The sequence below is a fragment of the Rhinatrema bivittatum genome, chromosome 2, assembly GCF_901001135.1.
Source record: "Rhinatrema bivittatum chromosome 2, aRhiBiv1.1, whole genome shotgun sequence".
NCBI classification, from domain to species: domain Eukaryota; kingdom Metazoa; phylum Chordata; class Amphibia; order Gymnophiona; family Rhinatrematidae; genus Rhinatrema; species Rhinatrema bivittatum.
The window spans coordinates 728,117,115-728,138,044 of NC_042616.1; the positions used below are offsets into that span (position 1 = coordinate 728,117,115).

A 20,930-nucleotide genomic window follows, 5' to 3' on the forward strand; every position below is an offset into this window, starting at 1 on the left:
AGGAATTTCTTTCTATGGTCCTGGGTGACCCTACATAAATCAGGAAATATCCATATCTTATAACCCATGAAAAAACCTGTGAATTTTGGAAATAATCATAAAACTGAATCCCAGTCATGAGGAAAAATAAAAAGTCATCAGTAAAGTGACCTTATGCGATTCATTGATCACTGGCCTGCAAAGCACCTCAGAGAGATTCAAGCTACCTGTAAATTGGTTAACATTAATTGCTCTATCATCAACATTCTCTAGTCCCCTAGCATTAGGAAGAAAACTTTACTGATAGGGGAATTGCTTCCTGAATGATCTTCAGAACTTCGTACATATATTTATTTATTTATTTATTTATAACTTTTATATACCGGCATTCGTAAAAAAAAAACATCATGTCGGTTTACAGACAACTGAGAAAGGAAATTACAATGATAGATGGAGGAAGGATAGGAAGTTAAAAGGTGACAACTTTACTGTAGAGCCATCGGGCGCCACAGTTATTAAATGAGATTACATGTGGTTAACCAGGTTGGACATAAATTAATTATATACAAGAGACGACAAAGTGGGGGGTAGCGCGGGGGTGGGGGATGAAGCGCATAGGGGAGGCGGGGTGGGGTAGGAACTGTACAAGGGGGCAGGGGGTGGCGATGGGAAGGAGAGGTGGTGACTGAATATCAGGAAGCCATAAAATGGATGGGGTGGTGAGGGAGGGAGGGTGTGTAGGGGGACGGGGGGACACTGTACTAGGGAGAGGGAAATAATGAGTGTTGTGGAGAAGTCAAATGCTAGGGTTGAGAGGCGTTGGGATAGGCCTGTTTAAATAACCAGGTCTTGATTCCTTTTTTGAATTGATTAAGTGAGGGTTCTAGTCGGAGCTCGGTGGGGAGGGAGTTCCAAAGGGTGGGGCCGGCGATGGAGAAGGCTCTCGCTCTGGTGTTTGTGAGGTGAGCAATTTTGAGTGAAGGGGTGTGGAGGGTGCCCGCAAGGGAATTTCTGGTAGGACGGTTGGCCTGGTGGAAGTGTGGCATATCTTCGATCCAGGGGGAGTTATTTTTATATAGCGTGTTATGTATGAAAGTTCAAAAAAAGTAAACATAGACAATCTAGCAAAATTCAGTACCCATTCAGAGAACTGGAGTTCTCCGGATTCTTAAGCAATGAATAACATTTCTGTCCTGTACAAGAGTTGCGTGAACAGCAGGCAGTTGATTTATACAGCATTCTAAATCACCAGTCTTCTCTATTTGGGAGGACAAAGTGTATTCCTGAGATTTTATTCTAGAATGAATATCTGTAGTAATGACTGCCAAAGAGAAAAAATCAAGACCTGAATAGTGTCTAACTGCAGCCAGCTCTTCAGAAGAGGAAACAGACCTACTCAGAGAAAATGGAACAGAAACAGTTCCAGTCCTTAAGGATTCACACCCTTCATCACAGTCAGCCACTTTTCCTCAACCTTCCGGTACAGTCTGCAATATCTGCAATGTCTGCAGCTTTGGCAAAGGACTCACATTCTCCACAGAATTTGTCATCGACATGCCCCAATCGACAGCCACAGATCCCCCTTGATATACAGGGGTCAGCACATCCAAACTCTGCATAAATACAGAAGAAGCTCGAGGAAGAGGAACAGCTTGGATGTTGGAGCTCAATGACACATCTGCATTGTCATATGATTATGCCACTGGCAGACACAATGAAACCAACCAACATCAAAGATACAAGGGACTATGGGAGAAGCTCAGGAAGAAATGTCTGGTGCATCAATGGGGTCGCTAGGAAGTAAGAGAATATCCTCAGAGTTTCTCCTCCCTTTGCATCATGTTCATGTCACAATGAAAGAAACCAAAGTTTATTATGTTCAGCAGCACAGGAGCTCTTTCCCACATGTTCTCTCAGTGAGCCGCCATCTTGTTTTTTGTTCATTCACGTGGTTTCTGTCTTCTGCATTTATGAAAGATGATTTTAGGTATGAGTCATTTCCTTTGGCACCTTTTCATATGCCTGTTAATGATTTCTGTATTTGAGGTAATTGTGCAGTCTTCATTAAGGTTGACATAACTAATGTTCTATAAAGTACTTTTAATAGTAAGATTTATTTTCCTTTCTATTATGTCTTTATCACAGTGCTTTGTGTCTGTCCCTCATTCTGCTTAAATTCTGTCATGGTTTTGGTTTCTACTATCCTTGTTAGTAGAGTATTCCAAGCATCCATTATCCTCTCAGTAAAGAAATATTTCCCCATATTTTCTCTAATCTGTCCTCCCTCCAGCTTCATGTCAAATCTCTTTTTCTTTGAATTTTGTTTCTTGGAAAATGACTCATTTTACTTTATTAAAGCCTGCTAAATATTTGAATGTTTCTATTACATCTCCCCTTTTCCTTCTATTTTCCAATAAGTACCCATTGAGTTTCTTAATCCTCTTTCTATAGCATTTTGGTGCCTTTCTCTGAGCCTCTTCTATCCTAACAATCAGGTCGATCCAGTAAAGTGTGCTCCGTCGGAGCGCACTGTCACCCTGCTCTGGACGCGTGTTTTCCCTTACCCCTTATTCAGTAAGGGGAGGAAAACACGCGGCCCACCCGCGGCACCAAATAGCGCCCTCAACATGCAAATGCATGTTGATGGCCCTATTAGGTATTCCCGAGCGATCCAGTAAGTAAAATGTGCAGCCAAGCCGCACATTTTACTCTAAGAAATTAGCGCCGCCCAAAGGTCGGCGCTAATTTCTTCCGGCGCCAGGGAAGTGCACAGAAAAGCAGTAAAAACTGCTTTTCTGTGCACCCTCCGACTTAATATCATGGCGATATTAAGTCGGAGGTCCCCAAAAGTAAAAAAAAGTAAAAAAAAAAATAAAAAAATTTTGAATTCGGCCCGCGACTGTCGGGCCGAAAACCAGACGCTCAATTTTGCCGGCGTCCGGTTTCTGAGCCCGTGGCTGTCAGCGGGCTCGAGAACCGACGCCGGCAAAATTGAGCGTCGGCTGTCAAACCCGCTGACAGCCGCCGCTCCAGGCCAAAAGGAGGCGCTAGGGACGCGCTAGTGTCCCTAGCGCCTCCTTTTCCTCGTTTGCACCGCGTCGCCTAATTTAAATACTGGATCGCGCGCACCGGCGAGGGGCCGGTGCGCGCGCCGGGAGAGCGGGCATTAGTCCGCTCTCCCACGGACTTTACTGGATCGGGCTGTAAGTCTTAAAGATATGGCTTCTAGCACTTAACAATGTAATCAAGCTTGAGTCTTACCAGGATAACTAAATAGCTACATGTCGGGGGGGGGGGGGGGAGGGGGAACGACACACAAGCTAAGCCAGTTGTGGTTTTACCCTGTTGTATTCTTGGAAATATAGTTTTAATTTCCATATTGAATTTCCTAAGAAAAGCAGGACTACATCACCATGTGTTCAATGAGGTAAAAGCAGAACTGGTTAGGCTTGTCTCCCTTTGACATGGAGCTATATCATCACTCTACCTACACAAGGGCAATATTACTTCCTTTTTCTTTTATACTGGCATTCCTAACCTTTTACTGTTACAAAGGAAAAGGGTTTATTTTTCTTTCAAGCTTTAGAATTTGACCACGGCTTCCTCCTCTGATCAACTGATCTCAATTTGTTCCAGATACTTTTGTTTTTAAAGAAAGTTCTAATCAAGCCTTACTGGCACTTATTAGTAGAGGTGTGAATCGTGTAATCGATCGTCTTAACGATCGATATTGGTGGGGGGGAGGGAAATCTGATCGTCGAGTTTTTTTTTTTCTAAAAATCGTTAAAAATCGTAAATCGGGGTAGGGCGGGAAAACCGGCACACCAAAAAAATCCTAAAACCCACCCGAACCTTTAAAACAAATCCCCCACCCTCCCGAACCCCCCACAAAATGTTTTAAATTACATGGGGTCCAGTGGGGGGGTCCCGACGCGATCTCCTCCCGCTCTCTGGCCGCCGCTGCATTGAGAAATGGCGCCGGTGGCCCTTTGCCCTTATCATGTGACAGGGCAAAGGTAGCGCTGGCGCCATTTTGTTTCCTGGCTCCCGACGTCACGCGTGCGGGAGATCGCCCCCGGACCCCCGCTGGACCCCCATCGCCCGTATGACATAGTGAGGGCAAAGGTAGCGCCGGCGCCATTTTGAATAGTGGCGCTACCTTTGCCCTCACTATGTCATACGGGCGACCCGTCGCCCGTATGACATAGTGAGGGCAAAGGCCATAGTGAGGGCAAAGGTCATTTTGAAGATTGGCAATACGGCCCGCGTGCAGGAGGTCGCTCCCGGACCCCCGCTTGACTTTTGGCAAGTCTTGTGGGGGTCAGGAGGTCAGGGGTCAGGAGGCCCCCCTAAGCTGGCCAAAAGTCCCTAGGGGTCCAGCGGGGGTCCGGGGGCGATCTCCCGCACGCGTGACGTCGGGAGCCAGGAAACAAAATGGCGCCGGCGCTACCTTTGCCCTGTCACATGATAAGGGCAAAGGGCCACCGGCGCCATTTCTCAATGCAGCGGGAGGAGATCGCGTCGGGACCCCCCCACTGGACCCCAGGTAATTTAAAACATTTTGGGGGGGGTTCGGGAGGGTGGGGGATTTGTTTTAAAGGTTCGGGTGGGTTTTAGGGTTTTTTTGGTGTGCCGGTATTCCCGCACCCTATTTAACGATACAATACAAATGCCCCTGACGATAAATCGGGAGCATTTGTATTGTATCGCGGATCTAACGATTTTGGACAATTTTAAAATTATCTGACGATAATTTTAATCGTTCAAAAACGATTCACATCCTTACTTCTTAGATTCAGATAACTTTATTGGCATAACAACTTTACATGTGTTCCCAAAGTAATACTTAAAAATGGTAATTTTTGAACAATGTGCATATGTCAACACATTAGGGATGTGCATTCATTTCTTGACAAATGGCTTTTCAGAACAAAAATAGACTTGTCTAAAGAGATCCAAAAAATATTGATATTTTCAGTTTGATCCCACCCACCCCCAATAAAGGGGGCCTCCCCTACCCATCACTTCTGTCTCAGGTCCCAGGGCTCCCCACCCTCTGCCAATAAGTCAAGGCTTCCCTGGGCCCCCCAACTACTGGTCAATAAGCCAGGGCTGAGGACTACCTGGCTGGGGTAAACTAAGCCCAACTGGGGCCTTCCCAGGCCCCTCTATTTCACTCATCTCCTAAAAAATAGTCCAGTGCCGGAGACCATCCCGATCCCACTTACTACTTCCATGGGTCTCTCAAGCAAACAAAGTGGCAGAAGTAATCCCCAATTACTCTTGCCTCTCTGGGATCCTTTTAAAAATGACATCAGTTGACCCTAAGGCTGGGGCCAATTTTATATACTTTGAATTTATTATCAATTTTAAGCTCAAAATGAAGAAAAACATTTTGTTCCAAATATATTTAAGAAAGAAATCAACAATAAACAGCATTAAGAAAGAAGACAAAGTATTCAATCAATTCACCAATTTACCTATTTAGAGGGGGAGGGATACATAGTTTCAGGCCATATCAAATCAATTGATCTAAAAGAAGAACAAAGGGGAAAAGGAATAAACCTGCTGTACCACTATTATTATCAGAATCAAGGAGATTAAATAGGAGCAATAGAAATGGGAGAAGAGGCAGTAAATGATTCCTGATCCAGTTTGTTATGCAAAAAAAAAAAAAAAAATACCAACTGAGAAGGTTCATAGAATATGAGGATGATTTTATAATAGCCAATTTAGGACTGAAGTCCTTGTATTATTTTTAAAGGCTACTTTTGCACGTTGGATTGTGTGTATCTTAGCATGCCATAGATGTACACATTTCCACCTGCTAGAGAACAGGTGCAAATTCTTGCATGAACATTTATACATTACATACTTTTGAAAATCAAAAATCCATGCCTTATTTATGTTCTCACTCTAAATCCACCACTAGGAATGCCTCTTTGCAGTATGGGTAAAATTACATGTGACATTACTTCTATATGGGCCCAAAAAACAGCAGGGTAGGCGATCCAGTGAAGCCGTGAGGAAAAGACAAAATGGTGGATGCCACACAATAGTCTTTTTCAATTTTTAATCAAGGGCATGTGTATAAGATTTTTACGTCTCCTTGATTAAAAATTGAAAAAGACTATTGTGTGGCATCCACCATTTTGTCTTTTCCTCATTACTTCTATATGTACTTTTACAAGTATCTACCCCATGTCAGTTTAAAAAACAATTACATAAGCAAAATAGTGTTATACTCACCTAAATAATTTTGAAAACCTGGCTCTATATATCTAACAGATAAGTACTTATTTGCAAGAAAAAATAAGCCAAAAAAGAGCACCAATCTGATGGACTCTCAGTCTTAACAAAATAGGAAAAATAACTTTGAAACAGTTGCATGTGTGCCCGTATTTGTGTTTATATGGGTGCACGGAAATCTACATCTATATTTTATTACCTGTAAATATATGATATGCACGGGTTCTAAAATACATGTAAAAGTATATTGTAACCTGTGTGCCTATGTACAAAATCATGCAAATACATAGGAGGTAATTTTCAAAGGAGTTACACATGTAAATGTAACATAGTGTCGTACCAATTTTCAAAAGTCCATTTACACACTTAAAGTGCACTTATACGTATAAAACCTATTGACAATGCAATGGAATATATTGTAGCAATTATCAAAAGGCCACTTACATGAGTAAACTACATTTAAACATGGAAAATTCTCTTGTAAGTGTGTAAAATCTTTTAAAAATGACCCCCATATTGCAGTTATCTGGATGAATTTCTATATATCCAGCTAAGTAGCGTCTTTGCCACTACATATTCAGATAAGTCTTAAAAGTACCACTTATCCAGATAAATTCTGATTAGCTGGCTAAGTAAGTCTGAAAAGTGCTACTTATTCATGTAAATAAGATAGATGGATAAGAGTCAATTGAGCTACTTATCTGGAAAAATAGCACTATTTACGATTTATCTGCCTGTCTTACTTGGATAAGTAGAACTTTTCAGACTTATCTGGATAAGTGGTGGCAAAGTCTCTACTTAGCTGGATAAGTTAGAATTTACCCAGATATGTGGTGGCAAAGCTGATGCTTAGCTGGATAAGTCAGAATTTATCCAGATACATGGCACTTTTAAGACTTAGGCATGGATTATCTAAGTAAGAGGGTTTCAGTGTTGAAGCGCTTGCGAAAACCGAATTGTGAATGGTGAAGGATGTTGTTTTCGAGGTAGTCCATGAGTTGGGAGTTGACTATCTTTTCCATGATTTTAGAAATAAATGGGAGGTTTGAGATAGGACGAAAATTGGATGGGTCATTGGGGTCTAACGATGGTTTTTTGAGCAAGGGTTTGACCACTGCATGCTTGCGTTTGTCTGGGACTATGCCAGAGGAAAGGGAGCAATTAATTATGTCAGCTAGAGGTTTGGTGATGGTGTTAGGAATAGTTAGGAGTGCTTTAGTGGGGATGGTGTCTGTAGGGTGGGATGCAGGTTTAATCTTTTTAAGAATTGATTCAATTTCCTTGGAGGTGGTGAGGTCAAGGGAGTCAAGAATGGCAGTAGTTAGGCTTCGACCAGGAAGGATGGGAGGTGGGGTGAGGGGGAATCTGAGGAGGATGTTTGCTATTTTTTTGTGGAAGTAGAGTGCTAGTTCTTCACATTTGCTACTAGCTTCATTGTCAGGGATGGCGGGAGGGGTGGATTTAGTGAGATCCGCAACATAGGAGAAAAGGGCTTTGGGGTTCTACATGTATTCATGTATTTTAGAAGTGTAAAAGTCATGTTTAGACTTAAGTGTGGAGAGTCTGTAGTAGTCTCCTAGTATAATGGCTGGGATTTCGATGTTGATGTTGTCAGAAATTAATTCAATAAGAGGGGAAGGGTTGAGTTCTAGAAGGCCAGGGGGGAGTAGACAAGGCAGATTTGTAGTTCCGGGAATTTGAACAGACCAATTTCAAATCTGGAAGGGGTGTTAATATTCACAGGTTTGAGTTTTATATGCTTTTTAACTGCTAAAAGGAGGCCTCCGCCTCTTTTCTTAGGTCTAGGGATGGAAAAGATATCATAAGAGAGTGTGGGGAGCTGATTGAGGAGGACAATGTCAGAGTCCTTGAGCCAGGTTTCTGTGACGCGCAGATTTCAGGCTTGCAGTCAATTGGTAGATCGTTAAGGATTGGGGGTTTTTTTGGAGAGAGATTGAGCATTGAAAAGAACTATGGATAGGCTTGTGAGTCCTAGTAGCTGTGTCAGGGGGGAGATGAGGATGGGGAAAAGGGACTTGCGATGGGCGGGTGAGTTGTAATGGGGGAGGAATGGGTAGTGAATGCGGTGGATTGGGTAGGTTGCCATTATAAGGCCAGGAAGAGGGAGAAAGGAGGTGACTGAGAATAATAGTAACAGTGATAGACAGCCAAAAGGGGGGGGGGGGGGGGGGTAGAGGAGGGGCAAATAAGTAAGAGAATTGAGTTAGTAGGGTCCAGTTAACAGTAATTAGCTAGGGTTACCTTAGGGATGGCAAATGCAGTCGCAAGAGAAATACAATTAACAATGGAGATACTGTAGTAGGGTAGAGGTAAACAAAATGATGCTGTATTTCAGAGGAGGTATAACTGCCGGGGGCAACGAGATATAGCAATGGTTCTAGTTACAATGGTTTAATCAGATAAGCATTGAAGGATAGGGAGGTTATAAGGAACAGGGAGGGAGAGGAGGGAAGAGGCTGGGCAATAGAGAATGTGGAGTAGGGGGAGCACAAAGGGGCACACTAAGGGGCAGGCCCCTTAGTTGCGCTCCTTCAGCGCGCGACGCCTGCGGTCGGTGCGGTTATTAAAAGTCCTCCGGCCCCGGTGATAATGCTCTCGGGGGGGGCGGGTCACAGGCCGTGTGTGGGGTGAATCTCCGGTGTGTAGGGTGCCAGGAAATGGCGCCTGTGGCTCGTGAGGAAGCCGCATGAAAAAATCTCTTATAAAATAGCAACTTACATGTGTAAATGTTTGCTCCACCTGGGAAAGCCCCTGGACCGTCCCTTTATTACATGCGTAGATTTACTCGTGCACCCTTACCTATATATGTATGTTGTGGGTTTCTAAAATAGCATATACACAAGTATTTACTTTTTATACAAGTATGTGTTGATTTTTATATGCACAACTTTTGAAAATTCACCTTAAATTGGCCACACTTCTGCATGATTTAGCTACATTTGGAAAAACTCTAAGCTTAAAATTCAGGGACCAGGCTTCCTGATGCTTAAAATCAAAGAACCCAGTCCCTATCTTTATCTAAAGCAAAACTGACAAACAAATTCACAGGAACAAATATCTCTTCATTTCTTCACAATACCTGTGATAGGATTAAAATCAAAGCAAACTTCTGAAATCTGGGCATGTGCTTCACCTTCCTTAAAGAATGGGGGAAGGTAATAAACTCTAGACACTGGAGAAAAGGACTGTTGAGGTTTTTCAAAACCTCAGACAATTCTAAAGGAGTTATATAGCCATCTTGGGAAAATTGATATACCTCAACATATGACACCTAATTATTATAAGCAGTAAAACATTATCTTTCATCAAGCAGGCCTCTTGATACTCAGTTATTTAACTTCTCTTTGATCACATTTAACTGCTTGATATTTTCCTCTATCTTGACTTTCAGATTAGTTATTCTACTAGTGAAACTCTGAAACTGAGTTGAGAGGTCTTCAAACAGGTGATAGCTTCTCCAAGTTTATCTAAAGTTACTGCCTTAGGGCCTAGTTTTAAAAAGTATTTACATGTGTAAAATTGGGTTTTACTCAAGTAAATGCACTTTACTTGAGTAAGTGGGCTTTTCAAAATTGCTACAGTATAAGCCATAGGGATGTGCAGAGGGACGCCATATGTTGCATTTGTGATTCGGATTTGTCAGGGAGCAGATACGTTGCATTCAGCCATATGGCGCCCCGATGCATTAATACGGCGATTTCTATTCATTTCCCAGCTAAAATTAAATTTAACTACAACCCCCCACCCTCCTGACCCCCCCAAGACTTACCAAAACTCCCTGGTGGTCCAGCGGGGAGTCCGGGAACCATCCCCTGCACTCTCACACCCTCGGTACCGGTTTCATCATGGCGTCGATAGCCTTTGTCACAGGGGCTACCGGTGCCATTGGTCAGCCCCTGTCACATGGTCATCGGCGCCATCTTGTGCTCCTACCATGTGACAGGGGCTGACCAATGGCACCGGTAGCCCCTGTGACATAGTATGGGCAAAGGTTATCGGCGCCATTTTGAGTACTGGCATCGGATGGCCGGAGTGCAGGAGGTCGCTCCGGGACCCCCGTTGGACCCCCAGGGACTTTTGGCCAGCTTGGGGGGGCCTCCTGACCCCCACAAGACTTGCCAAAAGTCCATTGGGGGTCCGGGAGCAACCTCCTGCACGCCGGCCGTCCGATGCCAGTACTCAAAATGGCGCCGATCGCCTTTGCCCTCACTATGTCACAGGTACCGATGGTCGGCCCCTGTGACATGGTGAGGGCAAAGGCGATCTGCTGCCAGTATTCAAAATGGCGCCGATCGCCTTTGCCCTCACTATGTCACAGGAACCGACCGTCGGTACCTGTGACATAGTGAGGGCAAAGGCGATCGGCGCCATTTTGAGTACTGGCATCGGACGGCCAGCGTGTAGGAGGTCGCTCCCGGACCCCCGTTGGACTTTTGGCAAGTCTTGTGGGGGTCAGGAGGCCCCCCCAAGCTGGCCAAAAGTCCCTGGGGGTCCAACAGGGGTCCCGGAGCGACCTCCTGCACTCCGGCCGGCCGATGCCAGTACTCAAAATGGCGCTGATAGCCTTTGCCCATACTATGTCACAGGGGCTACCGGTGCCATTGGTCAGCCCCGTCACATGGTAGGAGCACAAGATGGCGCCGATGATCATGTGACAGGGGCTGACCAATGGCACCGGTAGCCCCTGTGACAAAGGCTATCGGCGCCATGATGAAACCGCTACCGAGGGTGTGAGAGTGCAGGGGATGGTTCCCGGACTCCCCGCTGGACCACCAGGGAGTTTGGTAAGTCTTGGAGGGGGGGGTTCAGGAGGGTGGGGGGTTTGTTTAAATTTTTATTTAGGTGGCCGTATAATTCGGGGAAGATTCATGTATTCGTGGGGAATCGCAGTATGTTTCGCTTCCCCACGAATACTACGAATAGTGTAATATACGTTGTGGATCGCCAATACGGCGAAAACGAATGCACACCCCTAATAAGCCATTGATTTATCCATAGGATTTACTCTCTTAAGTGCATTTTACTTGAGTAAATGACTTTTGAAAATTGCTACGATAGTATGTTACATTTGCGCATGTAACTCCTTTGAAAATTACCTACTATGGTTTTACAAAGAAACCACAGAAAGGGGCAAACTTGCCTCTGGTCCAGATTCTTGCTTAGTTACTCGAATCAACATTCCTCCAACATAAGCTTCAGAGGTTCCAGGATCAGCCTGCCACTGTTATCTCCCTCTCTGCTGGAACTCTGCATGCCATTGTAACCATCTTTTGAAGTTGTTCCTTCCAGACTTCCTTCTCTGCTATCGGTGTCACCAGCACACCAAGAGGGATCCTCCTTTCATCACTTCTCTGACATCATCAAAGAGTACTCATGAGAGCTCTATGTAAAATCAATTTGCCAAATTCATAGGGCTGGTCCTGATCTCAGGAGATAAAGATGTCTCCAGTTGTGATAGGAGCAGCGGCACACCTTCTTCCACTGCGGTCCCCAAGTAGCTCTCACCAGAAATAGTAGGTGAATCCCCCATTCTACACCAAGAAAAAGTCAATAAGCCAGGATGGTGTCAAGGTTGCTTATTCAGTTGCAAAGACACAAGCTTTGTCTTTTCGTTTACTCATTTCAGAGCAGAAAAAGGAAAGAGGAAATGTTTTTTTCCAAGGTAAATCAAGACTGTACAGTATGTGCTGTTTCAGCAGCCATCCACCATTTAGCACCACCCCCTTTTTTTCTCTTTTGGTGCCATTTTTTAAGGGATACCAATGGGGCAGGAGTGACCAGGGATCACTCCTGCCCCTTTTTTGCTGAAGATCCCTACAGAAGGGGTAAGTGGAGGCCAGTGAAGTTCCTGGTCCTGATTTATTTGCAGGGGGTAGGGTATAGGCGCATTTCAGCTGGGCTTGGTTCAGCCTAGATGGGTAGGACCCCACCCTGACTTACTGTCAGGGGGTTGGGGGGGGGGCAGGAACTGTGTGTCCCCCCCCCCCTAACAGAGAGCCTGAGGAGGCCCCATTTTGATTCATTTTGTTTTGAGGAGGTTAATTAATGTTTATTTTGGTTTGGCAAATGAACCAAACAGAAATAACATTAAATTAACTGAAAGCCGATATCTTCTGAAACAAACAAAAACTAAATAGTCCCCCCTGCACATTGCTATAACACATACACGTACAAGTAAGGGCATATAAAGTTAAATACATGAATATGGATTGTGGAGTTTCTTGCCACATGAGTTATAGATAAGTGAATTGTTTTAACTGCAGAAGAAACATCTTGAAAAATATGAATTATACAATGTTTTTGTGACTGTAGTTCAGTGACTATATTTAGAATATATGGACAATGATTATAATTACCAACATTTTTGTTCTAAATATATTTTGATTCTATATAAATGCCCATTTATAACAATATTTTGCCTCATTTTTGGTTCTGCTGACCAATGGGATACTTTATTGGCATATTGTTCTGCAATGTTTATTATTTTGGTTGTGGGAAAATTAATAGAGAACCTATCTACAATCCAGTGATTTCAGGATCCAAAGCAGCTTGGTTTTACCAGAGGAAGATTGTGTTAAATGAATCTGTCTGATTTTTTTGATTGGATGACTAGGGAGTTAGATCAAGGGTGGGCAGTTGATATATTTTACTTGGATTTCAGCAAAGCTTTTGATACTGTCCCACATAGGAGGCTTATGAATAAAATAAGCAGCCTGAGAGTAGGCCCAAGGTGGTGGTGGAATGGATTAGAGACTGGTTGATTGATAGATAGTGGTAAATGAAACTCACTCTAAGGAGAAAAGGGTGATTTGTGGAGGGCTTGAAAGATTGGTTCTGGAGCCTGTTCTGTTCAATAACTGTGATTGATATTGCAGAGAGGTTAGAAGGAAAAGTTTGTCTTTTTGCTGATGATACTAAAATCTGCAACCTGAAGGAGAGAATGAGAAGTGATCTAAGAATGCTTGAGGTATGATAGAAGGTTTGTCAGCTAGGATTCAGTGGAAAGAAGTACAGTTAAGTATTAGGGTGTATAAATGCAAAGGAGCTGTAATTGATGAGGGTGGGGGTGAGAGGCAAAAGACTGATGTGCACAGACCAGGCGAGAGACCTTAATGGTGATAGTATCTGATGGTTGTGCTATGGTGAAGCAATGTAACAAGGCAGTGACTAGTGCCAGAGGGATGCTGGGCTGCATGAAATTTGGTCATTGATGAGGCTTCCTGTGTTTAGTTCTAAAGATTATATCTTAAAAAGGATAAAGTTAGTTTATAAGTTGCCCAAAGAAAGACAACCAAAATCTTATGGAGTCTGCACCTAAAGACATGAGTTGAAACTTGAGGAACTAAATATGGATAGGAGAGTAGCAACATGGGATATGATATAGACTTTTAAATATCTGAAAGGTATTATTAATGCACAGGAATCATGCCTTTTCCATTGGAAAGAAAACTGAAGTATTAGGGGGTCATAATATGAAGCTCCAAGGTTGTAGACTCAGGAACAATGTCAAGAAATACTTTTTCACTGAAAGAGTGGTAGATACCTGAAATGCCCTCCCGTAAGAGATGGTGAGGACAAAAACAGTAATGGAATTGTAAAAAAGGGCATGGGATAAACACAGAGGATCCCTAGTGGCTAGAAGAAGGAAATGAAGGTCCAAGATATCGAGTGGTCATTTTGATGTAACATTTCTGCATGAGTATAATCTCCATGGAGCAGCAATTACAACACTAAGCATAAGGCATGGGGTAATCGGCAGGGAGCGTCAGTACAAACCTAAACAGAAGGCATGGGGTAACCTCTATGGAACAGCATTACAATCTTTAACACCTTGCTGGGTAGACTAGATGGATCTTTTTGGTCCATATCTGCCATCAATTACTATGTTACTGTAATATAAGGGCCTTTTTCCTCAAGCAGCATAACAACAAAGAATTTGTGTAACTTTAGCTAATTTCCATATTACTTGGGTAGTTTCTGTTTGAAACTTCTCTAAAACCTGGGATGGTAACTTTCAAAGTGTAAGTGTGCTTTGGCACATGTGCGTCAGCATGCACCCAGATATGCAGCTGTTTTATAATGATTATATGAAAAATCTCATTATTTATCCAGAAAGAGAACTAAACAAAAAAAAATTTTGAATGACTATCATAAAGCACTGGGTCCCTTTTCGCGTGCGATAGGCTTAGAAAATGACCCCCTTAGTTTGGCTAAATATAGCCACCTAGCAATACTAGGTGGCTATATTTAGCTACTTTGCAGGGTACAGTTGTCACCGCAGGGGATCTAGTTACCAAAATGCTTAGCTGACTAGATTCCTTTGAAAAGTGCCTTCATAGGGCTGAATTTACTATGTCTTTTTTCATATTCTGTGTCTATGGAAAAACAGCTTACTAAATGAGACCCATACTGTAGAATTCTAGTAACCCTATCAGTCCTGGAGAGAACTAGATTTTTCGAAGGCTTTGATTGATTTTTTTAAGCTGATTAATTCAAAGTGGCGGTAGTTCTCGTGCTTTTTAAAGACGAGATCTTTATGATTTTCAAAAGCTCATGCATGACAACATTTTTGGATTATTATTATAATACTCCCATTAAAGGTATCACATCCTGCAAAACAATTCAAATTTTAATATAATAAAAGAGGCTAAAAAACATATACAATTCTGATGACATAACATTCATATATGGAAATTACTTTTGAGGAAGTATTCTCTTCCAGTAAATTTCATTTTATATTGTTTTATGATTTCCATTGATTATTATTCTCTTGTTCCCTTTCTGGAAGGTGTATTATGTATTTATTCTTGCTGTTTGAATCTTCTTCTCCATTCTTAATTTCTCCAGTTCTACCAGACATTGAGTTTCTGTAATCAAGAGGCTTGGGATTGATTTTCAAAATAATATAGCTTCCAACTAAGGCACTAGGTGGCTAGATTGGACTGAAAATTTGTTTCCCACAAAGGAGGGTTACATGAAATGGCTTGTTTTTGCTACATAGCTATATTTAGCAGTTTTAAAAATAGGCATTTCTAGGGGTATACATAGGCCATGGTAGACACTTAGCCAGTTACCTTGAAATTTTGACTTTAGCCAGCTAAGTTTATATTAGCAGACTAGATGGGCCGTATTGTCCTTATCTGCTTTCATATTCTCTGTTTCTATGTTATATTTCTTATGTTACAGTAAATCAGAATTTGCTTTGGTAAACCAATGTGAACCTGCATAGAGCCCACTTCTACTATAGGTGCATGAATGATGAGATAATACATGACAACCCTGCTTGATCTTCAGAGAATCGGAAATTTAGCACTCTGTATTCATTTTTTCACCTCATTGCTGAGTGTCGGATAGTACTTCTGATCATTTGTTTACATTCCTTTAAAAAATTAAATGTTATTCAAGTATTTTTCTAATGCTAGACTTAGGGGTCCAAATTCAACCAGTGGTCCAATAAACTTTATTAAATGTATAGACCAAATCCACTCCAACTGAATACATGGTATAAAGTTACCCGTAGATTTTCAAGAAACTTTAGGGCACAGTTAACTGTATAATTTTGTCCAGCCAGCACTGGACAAAATAAAACTGCATACTAAAAATGCCCTCAGTGCTTCCTCTTTTTATCTGATTAACAACGTGTCTGCACAAAAAATAGGCAGTGAGCAGGGGGAAATTTAAAATGTCAGAATCTGTCTAGCTAACTCCAAACCCTTTGAATATGGACTTTTTAGAAAACTAAGCTCAGACATAGAGGTCAATGCATTAATTTTGTCTGCACCATTTGTTTTGTTTGCATGTTATTTAGCTATTGCAAATTTCACCACAAAATCCATGGAACACTAGGTAACAAACTGCAAAATTATGTAATTCTGCTCATTACCTATGTCCACAAGGCTAAATAATGTGAAAAAAAAGTGCTAAATTCAATGCAGAGCCATTATCACAGGAAATCTAGTGTTCTTCGAGTTCTACAAATACCCGAAATGTAATACATATTTAGCTGAAAATGAGTTTACTCGCAATTTTATTTATTTGTTTATTCATTATTGTGTGTTCATTAACATGTGATAACCACCCATATTTTTGCACCTTAGTACATAGACATCAATGTTTAAAAATAATCTGACTTCTCTTAGTATTTTAAATTCTCTAATTACGGATATTATATATTGTGACTTTTTACTCCCCCTTTTATTTAAACTAACCTGTTAAAACTGGTGTTTTTATGTACATAGGTTTAAGCAGATATCTATTTCGGTATATGCTATTACTGCTATTAAATAGTCTAAGAGAACAACTGTAAAGTGATGATTGACAGAGATCAATTATGTGTTTTGTTACTCAACAGGTAATATGGATTCAGAAGAAAGAACTCGCCAAATGAAAATGAAAATGAACATGAACAAGTACAAACAAGTGGCAGGATCAGATTCCAGGCTGGAACAAGACTATCATTCAAAGGTAAGGGTTTTTATTAAAACAAATAGACTGTTGGTACAAATCAATAATGTTATTTGACCCAGTATTTCTGATTGCAATAAAATGGACATAAGCATTTATTTTGTGGTTACAGAGTAGGAGTCAAGTTGGTACTTTTACTCTATTATTTTACAGAAATCATTTCAGTTTTAAATCACATGCTTTCCTTCAGTATAGGATTTGTAGCATTGTAATACCAGTGAGGTATATCTTCATGTTTATTATTATTATTTAATGTTCACATTTTATTAACATTTAGAGTCAAGAACTTTTTCAAATTCTATCAAAGCAGCAACGCTGAGCAGGAAGTATATATTTGAAATGAAGCCAGACAATGCCTAGGTGGGAACAATAAGATTGATTTTCAAAGGGCTTAGGTGCCCAACATTGGGAAATAGGCCCCTATATTGGCCCATTTGAAAATTTACTAGGGCTGAGTTCCTAAATTTAGACTCCTAGTTTCATTAGGATCCTAAATTTATGGGCTTAGAATGGGTGGCTATCTGGGTGGCATTAAGGTAGGGAAAATGTTACATAATCAGCATTGATTTTAGGACCCTAAATATGAGCAAATGAATAGCAGGCCTAAATTTGGGAACCTAAGTTTTGGGACCTAAATTTTGGTGAATACTAAGCTTAAAGCTTAGGCTCCTAAATTTGACTGAAACTAGGCCCCTAACCTAGGTGCCTACATTTAGAATCTGAGCTTTTTTTGAATGTTTGTCTCTGTGTGGATAAAAAAGAGGTAAAATTTGTTGAATCCACCCAAGTGGATTCTCAGCTGGATTTAAGTTTGCACATAGATTCACAACGCATGTACTTTTAGCCACAGTAAAACAAGGCATTCCAAGTGTCTCTTGGTTGAGGGAGAAAACTAGAAGTATACATTAAAGTTTAAAAAATATGCATGTGTAGTTAAACTGTGCACTTTTATTATGTTCCCATTGGAAATAGCTTCATATACATACGTACATTTTATCTACATAACCAATCGATCTTTAACCATAAACTATGTGGGTACTTTGTGTTTAATGTTTAGGTAGGTTTGTACTGACTGAAAAGTATGATGGTAACTTTAAAACGAGATTGCGGGCACTCAAACATGCACATATGAGAGTGTGGCCACACAGACACTGGAATTTTAAATCTTGTGTGCAGTTGCAAGCGTATGATTTAAAATACGCCTACAGCGCTTATGTGTGCTCCTAATATTAAGTGATTATTTGAGCAAACATATTTTGCGTATCTTTCTTAGGACTTTGTTGGCTTTAACGCATGTAGATAAGTGGATTTTAAAGCATGCTTGTGTGAAGGACATTCCCAGTTTTACCATTTAGTCCACCAGTTTGTATACAGTTCATCTCAAGGTCATCCAGATCTCTATGGTTCTTCAGCCTGCACTTCCCCCAGACCCCTCCCACAGTCATTTTAGGCCTAAACAGATTTCTGCAGACTTACACTTCATCAAGAGCAGAAGTAAACATGTGACTAATAGTCCATCGTACGTTATGACCACTGGATTTTAAATTCAGATTTACGTACGTAACTTTTGGCCATGCACCTGACCCGCTGCAGTTCAGCCCATTTTTTATAATCACACATGGGCATATACACGCATAATTTGCAGCTTTTAAAATATGCGTTGCTCATGCACGGCCCAGATACTCATGGTTATAGGCCTTTTAAAGTGAGAAACCCTTTTAAAATTCACCCCTATGTGCGTATTTTGCCAATTATATTATTGAAAACTTATCCCAATCTTGTCATTCTCAGAAATATCATGAAACCAAGACATCACTTGCAAAGTAATATGAGATAATTTAGTTCTGGCTGCAGGTGGAAAAATATCTGTGATTGATTTGATAACCAGATTTTAAATACATATAGTGGTTTCAGGGCAGTTTCTATGTGTATGTATGGATATTTTACTGTGACTGGACTTTCTTGAGATTGTGATACTATAAGGTAATCTTTCTGTCAAAACAGGAGAACTGGCCTGCAAAATATAGGTCAAGTAGCTTCAAAAGCCACCTTTCTGTAAATTGTCCAAAACCCAAGAAATTGGTCTCATTATAGCAAAAATTCTAAAAGGATGGCGTGAGATGATTATGCAGCGATTACAACACATTTATCAACATGAGGCAATAAAAGGGAACTAGCATATGTACTGTATGCCAATTTGTCTCTGTATGACTGTTTATAAAAGGCAGCTTGTTTGAATGCAATAATCAAGCATCCATTTCAGGTTCAATGTATTGCCCTCCTGCTTTGGTATTTACGTCAGCCATAAGAATTTGAGTGCAATAGCACATACAGTGCAACTCTTTCACTGTTTTCTTTTTAATCCTGAGATTTAGAAAGGATATTCTGCTAAAGTGATTTATAATGTTCCATAGGATGCTTTACAAAGAATTCTATTGTTGTCTTCTTCTAACAATGAAAAATACAAGAAGACCAAGGAATGTAACAGCGTCAGTAGACACTCCATTGGCAATGTGAGGGCAGTAGGTTGAAAGTAGTATCCAGTAGCTTTTAAAATGAACAGCTTTTGAAGTGCATCCAGTAGATCAAATAATTTGATTTGAGAAGATTGCACAGGAAAAGAATTACTGAAATCATGATACTTTAATATTGCTGCACCTGGCTTTATCCAATGCTGTTATTTCCTCTCTTAAATTTAAGGGAGCATAACAGGGGAGGATTGTAGGAAAATATCAGCCCAGGGTTTTGTTTTGTTTTTAAACAGGTCCATGTGTTTCAATGACTCCCAAAATCACACCAAGCTGACCTTAGAGAGGTACATTATGTGACCTGGAACACATCTGCCTCTGCTGTCAGACTTGAGCCCCAAACTCTCCAACACCAGGGTTGCTCGCCCCTTCCCCAATTTCACACTTACCTTCACCCAAACCTCAGATTCCTGCTTTAATCCCCCAACCTCCACCTTAGTTTGTTTTTTTGTTTTGTTTTGGGTTTTTTTGCAGGTAACCTGGTACAGTCAGCTGCTGGGTTCCTAGGTACTTTATTGTCCTGGTGATAGTGGGAGAACTGCAATGTGATGGTCCTAGCCAGTCCTCTCTCTTTCACAGGTTTTTTTTGGTTTTTTTTTAAACTTTACTGGATTCACTGAGGCCAAGGAAAAAACCCGTTTCTTGTCCCAGGGAAGTGCTGTTTTCAGTCACAGTGCTGCCTGCCAGTGCTGCACAACCTTACTTCCCCTTCTTCCATCTCTGAGGCTACAGATGGAAACAAAGCTCTGTTACCACGGGACTGGCAATAGACTTTTTTTTCTTCCTAGGAAGGGCCCTGGGGCTGATAGCTCATCCAGTTAGTAAAAAAAAAAAGGAGGAGGGAGAGACAGGAAAGAGGGCTGGGGCCAGGACACTGCAGCTCCAACTGGAGCATCAAAGAGAGGCAGGCCAAAGGCAGGCAGTGCTCTGATTGGAAAACAGAGCAGCATTTAATTTTTTTTTTTCAAATATATGCAGCAGGCAGGGGTCATCAAGGTGCTGGCTTACCTGCAACAAGTACCAGCCTGCCTTTGCTCCCTCCGAAACTGAAGCCCAACACGTCTGCACACAAAGACAAGGAGCTAACTGCTAGTGCAGTTGAGCCACAAAGAAAGCAGAGGAATCTGAGAGGAAATGACACATGACCAAACTAACCAGCCCACCGGGGCATGCCCAATCCCCTGATAGGCCAGTCCACCCCGGAGCATAAACATACAAACAGAATTACTAAACTGTGTCAAACAAAGAGCCTTCTAGCTCAGTATTATTTCTGTGATAGTGGCAAGCAGTAGATGCTTACAGGAAGCTTAGAAGGAATAGGGCATGCATGAAGTTGTTCATCCTTTGTTATAGTTTCTAGAAGTCATGGTTAAGGAAAGTATTGTTAAAATTGTCTGCATCTTATTATTCATGTCCTTCAGCCAACTGGTGTGTTTCCAGATTTCTTCTTTCCAGGACAGCATCATTTCAGTAACTTTCATCCTTGTTGTATCACAACAGAACACTAAAGGGCTGTATAATGCATCATCATGCTGGCATGCATAATCATCTGAAAAATACAATGTACATATTTCACATACAAAGTAGTTATTCAAAGCCTAACTTTTTAAACCCACAGCAATTACCCTAACCTACCATGCATTGAACTCAGCTTTGAAGACCAAACATAACCAGGAACTATCTTATTCA

At 41.4% G+C, this 20,930-nt stretch overlaps 1 protein-coding gene across 1 annotated transcript in view; it reads left to right on the forward strand.

The window, feature by feature from the left end:
- The window catches only part of LOC115085620 (regulating synaptic membrane exocytosis protein 2-like), a 914,496-nt gene that overhangs the window by 618,048 nt on the left and 275,518 nt on the right, over positions 1-20,930 (forward strand). Inside the window, exon 19 of the mRNA XM_029591858.1 lies at positions 16,601-16,713. Within this exon, the coding sequence (XP_029447718.1) occupies positions 16,601-16,713 (113 nt within the window). The remainder of the gene's footprint in view (positions 1-16,600; positions 16,714-20,930) is intronic.